The sequence below is a fragment of the Benincasa hispida genome, chromosome 5 (assembly GCF_027475165.1).
Source record: "Benincasa hispida cultivar pf3 chromosome 5, pf3_genome.v1.1, whole genome shotgun sequence".
Classification (NCBI taxonomy): Eukaryota; Viridiplantae; Streptophyta; class Magnoliopsida; order Cucurbitales; family Cucurbitaceae; genus Benincasa; species Benincasa hispida.
Window position 1 is genome coordinate 48,933,111 of NC_143482.1, and position 12,327 is coordinate 48,945,437.

At 29.0% G+C, this 12,327-nt stretch overlaps 1 protein-coding gene across 1 annotated transcript; it reads left to right on the forward strand.

The window, feature by feature from the left end:
* Positions 1-480: 480 nt before the first annotated feature.
* Positions 481-2,363, forward strand: LOC120077349 (uncharacterized). The gene is made up of 2 exons (XM_039031233.2): positions 481-607; positions 862-2,363. Exons 1-2 carry the CDS (start codon positions 566-568, stop codon positions 2,152-2,154), a joined length of 1,335 nt encoding a protein of 444 aa, XP_038887161.2. The 5' UTR covers positions 481-565; the 3' UTR covers positions 2,155-2,363.
* Positions 2,364-12,327: the final 9,964 nt, after the last annotated feature.

Consider the following 12,327-nt stretch of genomic DNA (forward strand, 5'->3'; position numbering starts at 1 on the left):
AATCAACTAATTTAGTCGATTATGGACTTGAGTGTAATCACTCCGATTGTATTTGAAAATTACAAGGAAGCCAACTAGCATTTTTTAGATACTTTTGAACAATTTTTCAATTTTTGCCGTTAGATGTTGTTACCGTTACAGTAGAAGAATTATGAATCTTTCATAGTTATCGTTACTATTACAGATACTGTAACCGATGGATCCTAAATAGTAATAGGAACAGTAACATTATTCAATTCAATTATAAGTGCAAACTAAACAACCTTGATTGTAATCCGATTATATTTTCAAAATACTTAAGTACACATGATAAAAATAAAAAATAAAAAAAACAATCCAATTACATTTACCAATGAGGGCAATTACAATTGATCCATCAATGGAAACCCATCACGATTAAACCAATCTTGGTTATGAATTGGTAAACATGATCTTAAGTAGTTAAGCGCCTGAACAAAATTTATAGATCGTACATCACTGCTCACATATTATATTATTAAATGTCTATATATATGATAGCAAGAATTTGTAGATTTTTCAAGGAACTCACAAGTTATTTCAAAATATGAAGGGCCTTGTCTTCATCAATGTCTTCATACTTGTATTGGTAATTAGCAACTCCATTCATGTATTATCCATTTGCTAAAAACTTTGTTATAGTTTTTAAGAGCTAGCATTTATATCAACACCACTCTAACCATTTGCATGTTATCGTGATATGAAATTGATAGATTAAATTATTATTGTGCATGAATCGTATTTTCTTTTTTATCATATGTTAAATCAAGATCTTCTAATTGGGTTGTTGTTCATAAATCTCTTACTTTTTTTTCCCTTTGCTCCTCTTTGTGGGAAATTTAGTTTGCAAATACCATAGAATCAAGGCATGAGCCAGGAAAGCGCCATTGGAGAAATTTGATCAAGGATGAAGTAATTGAAGACCTTATTCATTCTGATCCAAACTCACTTCTTTCTAAGAAAAAAATGGATGACTGCATTGAAACTTTGAAGGTTGAAGATGAGAAGCTTTCTGTTGAGCCTCGACCACAAGCCAAAATTTTTCGTGGTGTTGTCGAAACTAAACGTTTTGCCAAAGATATGGAATCACGACGAAGTGCCTCATTTTATCCAGATAATGCCGATGTAAAACTTTTTGTCCAAGATATAAAATTGCGGCCAAGTATCAAAGTTTATCTTGATGAAATCAAAACAAAGCTCGTTAAAGCTAGAAAGCTTCAGCCAAGTGCCTCGTTTTATCTTGATGATACCAAAATCAAACTTTTAGCCAAAGATATAGAACGACAGCTAAGTGCAACTTTTTATCGTGATGACAACAAAAGAAAGCCTACTAAAGATATAGAACCACAATCAAATCTCTCATTTTATCCGGATGATAGCAAAATAAAGTTTTTTGTTGAAGATGTAGAACCACGACCGAATGTCTCATTTTATCCAGATGATGACACCAAACTGAAGTCTTTTGCTGAAGATATAGAACCACAACCAAATGTCTCATTTTATCCAGACGATGACACCAAAACAAAGCTTTTTGTTAAAGATGTAGAACCACGTCGGACGAATATCTCATTTCATCCCAATGATGGCACCAAAACAAAGCTTTTTGTTAAAGAAGTAGAACCACGACCCAATGTCTCATTTTATCCCAATGATGACACTAAAACAAAGTTTTTTGTTGAAGATGTAGAACCACGACCAAATGTCTCATTTTATCCCGATGATGACACCAAAGCAAAACTTTTTGTTGAAGATGTAGAGCCAAGACCAAATATTTCATTTTATCCTGATGATGATACCAAAGTAAAGCTTTTTGTTGAAGATGTAGAACCACGACCAAATGCCTCATTTTATCCCGATGATGACACCAAAGCAAAGCTCTTTGTTGAAGATGTAGAACCACGACCAAATATCTCATTTTATCCCGATGATGACACCAAAGCAAAGCTCTTTGTTGAAGATGTAGAGCCACGGCCAAATGTCTCATTTTATCCCAATTATGATACCAAAGTAAAGTTTTTTGTTGAAGATAAAGAATCACAACCAAATGTCTCACTTTATCCGTACAATCTCAAAGCCAAAGTGTTCTCTGCTCATTCTCACCATGGTGAAGCTGACATAAAAGTGGCACAAACTTAACTTTATTATATGAAAGACATCCCAAGCAAAGAAGGAGAAGCAAGAATGAATGATGTTATGGTGATGAGAAGATTAATGGAGCATTTAGGAATCCCTTAGGTTATGATCCAACATGTTAATGGGTTGTGTAATTTTACTTTTCTGTTGAATATGTGGTGTGACCTTGTAAGAAAATAAGTTGTGTGTTTATGAATTACAATTATGAGGAAGCTATCTGTTTAAATTTTCCTTTCCAAATCAAATGTGAGACGGTTAATTTAATGGGATTAAATAATTTCTGATATGTTGAATGAAAATAAGTTTTTTTTAGGCATATTTAAATAATAAGATGTTTAATTAAAGTATGGAATATGTATGTGGATTAATAATTTATCACATTGGGTTATTTTATTAGATTGGACCCTATTATCTAATTAATTAAGGCTCTAGATATGTAGAAGTCTATTCCTAGTTAATTAGGATTTAATAGAAATTCTAATTGAATAAGTATATAAAAAGACCTTAGGGCTATGGTCCCAAAATACCAAAACAATAAGCACTCAGTCATTCTTGAATTCCATCTAGAGAGAGATCCTACTAAGTGTATTAGGAGTTTTTGTTGAGGAAAACCATAGTCATCCATCATCATCTTGAAGCTATCATCAATTTTTCAATGGAATCCGGTATGTTATTCTTGACAATTTGACTAGAATAGTCCTAAAGTTTATCTATTCAATATAGATTTAAAGTATTTATGCTAACAAATGGTTTGATATCCATTTTTTTAATAAAATATTAGAGGATGTGACATCAGAAAAGGTGCACCAGAATATCTCACCTCCTTAATACCCTCATCATCTCTCAATGTCAATGGTGATACATTCAATAAAAAAGAGTTTAATTATGACATGTACTTAGATATTAGATGGTGCCTCTTTAATTTCTTATTTTTAGTGAACTTCTCTTAAATAAAAAATGAGATTGCAAAATGTGGTTTCTCAACATTTTTTTTTTGTGTTTTTTTTCCTCTTCTCATACATTTATCCATATCTCTCTCTCCTCCTCCCCATTATATGTCTCTCTCTATTCACTCCCCCATCTCTACCCTTTCTCAATCTTTTTTTTATTTAAACTTTTTTTCAAAAAAAATTATACTTTTGATCTATAAAATTTGAATTTTGAAAAAAAAACGACACTTTTGGTTCTTAAAAAACTACACTTTTAATTCCTGAAATTTGAATTTTGAAGTATGTTACAAATTGGTTCCTAAGTATCAAAATTAAACAATCTAGTACCTAACATTTCAATAATATTTGATTTTGGTCCCTATCTTAACAAACTTATCTTTTGACTAACGAAAGGTCAAAAGAATTGTATTTATAATTATAAAAGTAATTAATATAATATAATTTTAAAAAATAAAAGAAAAAGAGTTTTGTTATCTCTCTCCTCCCCTCTGCCTTTTCGGCTCCCGACGTCGGTCCACTCCATTAGCAATCTCTAATTTTGATATCATGTTAAATCACCGATTGACTAAAAAATTTAAGCGAAAGAGTTATGGTAAATTTAATTATATCAACACTTCAATATCTTCTTTCCTCTCGTCTCTCATTTTTTTCCCTTTCCCTTCTCCTTATACCATTCTATTTTCTTTTTTTTCTTCTCCACTTTGCCATCAACACGGCCATCGAGGCTATACCACTTTTTTCTCTCTCTATTTCACTTCTTTTCCCCTTAGCCTATAAAGTAATGTCACTTTCAAAAGAATTAAGAAAAGAATTTATCATTATTATTGTTATTTCTACTACTATTATTCAAAAAATGTTTTTTGTTTTTCCTAATCATTTTCTTTTTCTTTTAAATTTTTTTATATCTCTCTAATTTCTCTTCTCTCTTCATTGATTTTCCTTTTTCTCATCATTTTTCTTTGAGTCTTTAGTTACTATTATTTTTTTACAGCTCTATGATTTTTCTTCAATTTCGTTAGGTAATGTATTTTTAATAAATAAATCAATTGTTAAAATATTTCTTGTATATTATTAACTTTGAAAGAAAATAATTATCTTCTTTCCTCTTTTGATGTTTTATTTTTGTGTTAACTACTAATAAGAAACACTTATATTTTTAAAGAATAAACATTTATTATTGAATTAAATAAATGTGATTATGCTTGATCTTTTTACCTAAATGTTTAATTACTAAGTCAACATACAAATAAATATTAGGATAATTACAATTGGTAGCATCTTTAGGAAGAATAACCAAGTGTATTTCATTTTTAAAAAAATTGCAAATATAGATAAGTCTATTAGTAATAAACTTCTATTGTTGATAGACTCCCAATAGACTTCTATCATTGATAGACTCTTACTAGTGATATGTTCTATCACTTATAGACTCCTATCAATAATACAGTCTATCACCGATAGACTATTTAAATTTGACTTTTTTTTTTTACATTTATGTTATATCTGCTAATACTTTGGGTCTAATGTCTATATTTGCAACTGTCCCTAAATATTAATGAGGGATTCAAACATAAGAAAGAAGCCCAAAATATTTACACAAATGGCAACATATCAACCCAGCCTAAAACGAATTAAATAATGCAACAAAACCTATGTAAATTGGCGAAAAAGCCTAACTCAACTCACACAAAACACCACTCCCTCACTACTCATTATTTTTTTTTCTTTTTAAACCCTTAAGATTTTAATTGTTTCATTATTTCCAGATTTGGAATTTATTTTCAAAACGTTCTTCCTTCATCATCTTCAGCCTCTTACAAATCAGCCTTGCAGATCTAAAAATATTACATTTTTCATTTATTTTCTTCATCTTCATTTTTTAGCAGCTATTTTTCTCTCTACTGATTTCAACCCTCTGTTCAATGAGTGTACATCTGAAGGTGGGTGTTGTGTAAACCTTGGAAAGTAATCGGTAAGAATGATTCGTATTGGGGTTGATGCCCAAATCTTCATAGGGTCCTATAGTTTGTAAACATTGTTGAACAAACTCATTCTGTATTTAATAAAATATATGATATTTTATTCATTTTCTATAAAAATATATGATATTTTAGTTACATTAACCACAAACTAATAAACTAACATCCAAGGTTTTCTTTGTAACTTAAACATGTATGTAGAGACATACGGGTGGATCATGTTTAAGTGATAACCTAAATAGTCTGTAGTAGATGGATAAGGCTGGGTACCTTATCCTTGTGATACTATGAGTATGACCCGCTCTGTAGGTGTTATAATTATTGTAAAGTAGTTTGTCTAAAACCGGACCACGAAATGTTTAGTCAGATTCTGATCATCCATGTATAGACATGCGAGCGAGAAAATTCTATACAAAGGAGTTTGTATAAAATTGGACCACGAAATGTTTAGTCTCATTATATAATGTCGTTCATAATAGAGACTTACATTTCACCATGATGACCATAGGTAACCTGACCTGAATCCTGAGTGAGTTGTGAACTCCTACCTACTACGAAACACATACACAAATACGGCTACACGATGCGGATACGATCGGATATGACGATTTGTCAATTTCTTAAAAACTAAGATACGATACGTCTAAGGATGTGTCATTTTTTTATATATATTTTTCATATATATATATGTCTAAAAAACAAGGATACTGATATGTTGAACATAATTTTTTTTTTTTTTTTTTTAAAAAAAACTAGGATATAGATAAATTTAGCATACAAGTTAATAACAATAGCACAAAATATAATACAAACACTAAAATACAATACAAAAAACAACATCTGAGATGTTGAAGTATAATAGTTAATAAAATGCAATAGAAAAGTGTCTCATATTGCAAAGAAGAAGAAGAAGAAGAAGAAGAAGAAGATTAGAGAGAGAAGTATGAAGATAAACGAAGAACTTATTGTTGAAGATATCCAAATGGATCATTTTTTGGTGGACTTTGTGAGGACTCAAATGTGAAGATGAAGATTAGATGATTCTAGTCTAGGGTTTGGTCCATTATTTATTCTTTTTTTCTTTAGTTTTGGACTCGAGTAGTGAGCTTTTTAAATAGGTTGCCTAATTTTGGATTGGGAAAGATTAGATGAGTTACTTATCTTTTTTCTTAGAAAAAAAGTACGCATAGAAATAGATACGTCAAATCGCGTGTCAGATACGCTATCTAGAAAGTATATGAAAGTATGGATACGTCCAATCGTATGTCAGATACGTATCTGGGAAGTATCTGGAAGTATCGGTATCCGATACGTGTCTAATACTGATTATTTGCCTCACATGAAGTATCTGTGCTTCATAGTCTGCCTATGAGGGTAGTCCTTTGATTTATAGGTGAGAGTGGCCAGATGTCGACTCAACAAACTTATCATTTTGGGGATTCATTTGATTGGGGAGCTAGGAACATAGCTATACAAGATGAAATTAAATTCTTCCCTGAGGTAAGGGTAAGTAGATAAATTCCTCTCTTAAAGGCTGATTTCGGGTTTTGAATAATGTGGCGCTACATCCTCCCCTAGCTCGAGAGGGATTCAGTATTAATTGGACTATGATCTATTATTCATTAGCAGGATCATTGGTACTTAAGGAGTTAGATATAACTATAGGGGCAAAATGGTAATTAGCCTAACTATACTTACGACCAATTTGTGAAGGATCATCGTACCATTGATTGGTTATATCCAATGGACACAGAAATATATTTGTAGTGCGAAGAGTGCAGATACGGGTCTTTAGTGGAGTGCTCGATAGTTAACGGATGATGAATAATGTAATTAAAGAGTTTAATTAATTATTCATGTACCATTGAAGCTTCAAGCTACAGGTCCATGAAGTCCCCTTGATAATTGAATAGGATTTAGTTGAGAATAAGTTTTTGGATTAATTTGAATTGTTCAAATTAATAGAGGGATTTAATTATATATGATATAATTAAGTTGTTTCCGTTATATGTGATATAATTGTATAATGTATTTGATACATTATAGCTTAATGGGAGGAAATAAATAATTGAATGAGATTCAAATATAGTTTCTATGAATTGGATTCATAGTTGTTAAATTTATTATAAACATGATTTATATTGAATTCAATGTAAAAGAGAAAAAAATGCTTTCTTCTTCTTCTGGTTGGTTGGTCAATCAAGATTGAGAAATTGTAAACAACAGAAGTGTTCTGTGCCTTTGATTTTTTTGTGAAAATTCTCAATCTCTCCTCTACATTAAGTTTTCCCGCATAACCAAAATAGTCAGAGTCCACCACTCCTGGGTTCTCACCTTGAGAATACCAAGCTAACATTCGTGGTAGTATTCAGTTTTGTTCACGATTAATCTTGAAGAAGGTCTTCAAGTTGTCCGTGATTTGTTTTATGTGCATGTTATATATTTTATTATATTATATGAACTATATTTTGTTTCAATTAAATAAATATGAAATAGTTATTTGAAAACGAAAAACATAAATTTTTTTTTATTAAATACATGTTTGTTTCTAATTATTCAAATATTGAAACAATAAACGAGATATAAAAGATAAAAAAAAAAAAAAAAACGAAAAATGAGAACGTTATCAAACAAGTCCTTTAAAATTGGAAAGTATTAGTTTAAAAAACAAAATTCAAGACACGAGTAAAAGTACTAAGAACATAAAATATGACCTTGAATTTTTGTGGTGAAAAGAATTCAATGAATATTGTAGAGACTAAGGCATCAGTAATTAGGCATATAGGACAATGAGGTATATTAGCAACAATTGGGGGGTCAAAGTTCTTGGAGCAAAAGTTGTGGTGGATGATCTGATTGATATCCATAAGAAATGGCCTGTTGAAACAACTTTTCAATTTTTGTTATACTTCTCCTATCCTTATGTATAATTTGTTTTGTAAATCTTTCTCACTCTATTATAAATTGGTGCTCATTGTACATAAAAAAAATATTGAGAAATAGATAGAGAAGTTTATTTACTTCGGGTTTATTTATGACATGGACACATAATTATCCTCTAGAAGTCAAGTTTGATTCTTTGGAGGTTGTCCAATTGTTAAATCTTCAAGACTTTGATTTATCTGAAGTTGATGTTCATTACAACTAATTAGACTTTTCTTGATACATGAACAGTGGCAAAAATATGGAGAGAGAGTAAAAAAAATGTCATTAAAGTCAAAATCACATGTTTTTTATTGAAAAAAATGAGTTTTTTTGAGTTTTTAGAAATTTATAACAGTTTTTTCGTGTCACTATTTTATGATTGAAAATAAAAACTATTAAATATAGATAAAAAGTCGATTTTGGCAGGAAAGACATAAAAATTTGGATTTTTGTTAAAGAGAGACTCTTAGTCTGGCTGGTTTCATCAATATATTTCAATTTTGTGAGGTCCTTAGGGAGGAGAACAAAATTGTTCATAATTTAGTTTCTTTAGCATCCTCTTAGGGTTCTCTTCAATCTAGAAATATGTATTTCTAGCTTATGCTCTTCCCGTAAAGGGAGGTGATAAACCCTTATTTGATGGTGTTTATTGTTTCGATTTATTTGTTTTCCAAAACAAGTGCATGTTTGCAGGCTTTCACTCAAACTACTCTCCCAAGTCTAATATATACCTCAAATTGAGCAAGATGTTTAAAACCATCAACATGTGGTTCAATTTAAGGTCTATGTAGAAAAATACTATGAAAATTTGGTTTGGTTTTCTTAAAAATATAATAAAGCATTCAAAATTGTATACCATTTGAATTCATATTTAAATGGTACACAATTTTAAATGTTTTATTAGAATAACTTATTCCCAAGAATTATGTTGTCTTTGCTCTTGTATTTTCAAGGATCTGTCAAATGTTCATCTATGAGTTTTTTCATGTTATAAACAATATTCAAAGTGCTTTCGTTTTTTTTTTTTTTTTTTTTTTCCTTTTAACAAAAATATTTTAAACTATTTTTTTTCACTCAAATATTATTACAATCGATTGATATATGATAATTTTAGGTTAATAACTAACTTTTATTACTAATCGCCAAGTATAGCTTGAATTTAGAATTTATATGATTTATACTTAATTAATTAACTATATTTTGAAATAAATTAATAAATTAAAATGATTTCAAACTAATTTGTTAGAGTCGTATTATTGGTTCCATATTTGTTTAAGGGTAATGATTTCGATGGTGTTTGTTTCTCACAAAAGATGTCACTATTATTTGTTTCCTTATTTGAAAATTTTTGTCCAGTTATTTATATGGATTATTTTCTTTCCTATGGTCTGTAGAATTCATTTGAGGATGTTTTCCTTTTCCAATGTGTCTATTTATTTGCAAGTATTGATCTTTGCCAGGATTGTCGATTATATATGAATATACTTGAAGCTTTTGTTTTCTGGTCTGGCCGAAATTTGCATCACCAATCTTGAATTGTTCTTTGTTCATTATTGATCTGTTGTGCAAACCGTTGTTAAGGCTTTCTGTGTGAGAAGCAATTCACATTCTTAGGAGGAGCCTAGGGCTTTATTCTTATGAAAGATTCTAGGTCTTAGGGGAACCTAAAACTTCACTACGTGAGAAGGAGCTTTCCAACTTAGGGTGTACCTAAAATCATATAAATGAGGGTTGTTCACTGAACAAAGGGAAGATAGCATCAAATAAGGAGGGAGTCCAAACACTGAGAGGAATCAAAGTGTTTTAACACTAATATTAACATAATTAGGGAGCCTAAGTTCTTTAAAGATGCAATGTTGTATCTAATGGGAACCTAGATGGTCACTGAGTTAAGCTCTATATAAGTCACTATAATAGTCCTTACATTACAGATAAGTATTGCGTGTAATTGTTTGACTCTTGAATATTAGTGAATTATTTTTCCTGGACATACTGCTCTGAAATATAGATAGTCATCATCAAATTGGGTTACCAATTTTTATGTGTTCTTTCTTGATTCTCTGATTATTGTTATTTTCTTGCTACAACATGTGCTTATGCATTCTGTTTAACATCTGTGATCTGCATGACGAATTATCCATTCTTTTCACTAATTAACTAAGATAATTTAGACCACATTCTTTGGAATCAATTTACTAATTAAACTTACACTGTGTTTGAACAAGTGAAAAAAAAAAAAGATTTTAAACAAAACCATCTTTCCCTGTAGGTGCTTATGGAAAAATCAATAATTTAAACTCTCATTAGTCGAACTTAGACAATCAAAAGTGTTCGCTTAAAAAAGAATTAATAAAGAAAAAGCACTTTGGAAAGCTTGGATAAATTTTAAAGGTAGATTATACGAACTTTTAAATTAACCTAAAAATTTTAAGTACGTTTTTAGTTATTAATATTTTAAAAAACATTTTCAGTCATATACAGTTATTGAATACTAATTACACTTTAAAGTTTAATGATTACCTTTTTCAAAGGTACTTGCAGAGAAAATTGATTTTGTTAAAAAAAAAAAAAAAAAAACTTATAAGTGTATTCCAAACACACAATAATAACTGACATAAATTTATTTTCATTCATTAAAATTGGTAAGAATTAGTTAAATTAAATTTCTGAAACTGAATTTAATTCAGTGGTGATTGACATACATCTTTTTCTAAAATTTGAAATTTAATTCTTCTTCCATTTAATCTTGTACTTAAAAAAGTGAAAAGAAAAAAACTAGATTGGATTTGGACCAAATCAAATGAAATTGCATAGAAAGTTTAATAATTAGACAATGTTAATATAAAATATCAATTTCTTGAGAATGTTAATATAAAATTAACTAATAATTGAAAAACTTTTTTTTAAAAAAATAATAATTGAAAATAAATTAGTTTATATTCATTATTTGAATTAACTTTTTTTTTAAAAAAAAAAATTAACTTGATTAACTATTATTCCATATTTATAATGATCATTCATCATCCTACATCAGTCACACAAAATAAACATTTATTTTCAAGAAAATTTTGATGGCTTTCAAAATAAAAACCAATAATCTTTTATTCCTAGCAATATTGTTCCAAACATCTTATCATTAGATTTATTACTCGATTAATTAACATGTATTCCTTTCCTTTGAAGTTGAAGGTTCAAATTTTCTTTTTCTCCAAGTTTAGTATATTCAACAAATAAATTAAAGGGACATTTGCAAATGTAGCAATCCTATCCAAAATATTAGCAGATATAGTATAATATTTAGAAAAATTACAAATATGGTAAAATTTAAATAATCTATCAATGATAGACCATATTGCTTATAAGAGTCTATCAATGATAGATCATATCGCTGGTAAGAGTCTATCGACGATAGACTAGAAGTCGATCGTTGATAGACTTTGCTATATTTGTAATTTTTTAAAAATGTTATTATACACTTGATTATTATCTCTAAAAATGCTACCCATTACAATTACCCTAAATTTAAACCCCTCCCCACAAGAGTCTTAGCTTGAATAAGTGATTTGAAAAGGTACAAGTGAAAAAACACTTCTCTTAAAGCACTTTAAAGGAGAAAAATATAGTAATTTAGGCTTGTTTGATAACCATTTTTTTTTTTACCTAAGACTCTAATCACTACTTGTACTCGTAAGTTTTTATACTTTATTATTTAATATTTACTAATGTTTAAAAAATGAAGTCAAGTTTTGAAAATGAAAGAAAAAAATGTTTTTGAAAAGTAGTTCCACTTGACTAGAAATTAAATGTATCTTTACAAGGAAGAAAATTATAATTGAAATATTTGAAGAAAACAAGGGTAAATTTCAAGAAAATAGAAAATAAAATCATTGTCAAACCAACTCTTAATTCTTATTTTAGATATTTTGAGAATGAATTTGAGATTACTTTTGAGAATGAATTTGAGATTACTTTTAAGAATAAAAATGTCTTGAAAAAGGATTGAGATTATCTCTTTTAACTTTGAATAAGGTCTGAAAAGTTTGTGTGGGAATAAAATCGTTTTCATATATATTTTTTTTTTGATAAATGTGGAATAGAATAATCGAATCTCATATCTCAAAAGTGATAGTATATATGTTCATATTAGTTAAATTAGACTCAGGTTAGGATTTCCGTACATCATTAATTCCTATTGATGGAGAATATGTTTATACCCCTTCAAATAGTGTAGTTTTTTTTTCTTTATGCCCACTCTATCTTTTTCTCTTTCGTCTTCTTTATTAATAATATTCATTTCCAATAATTGTAATTAAATAATTAAT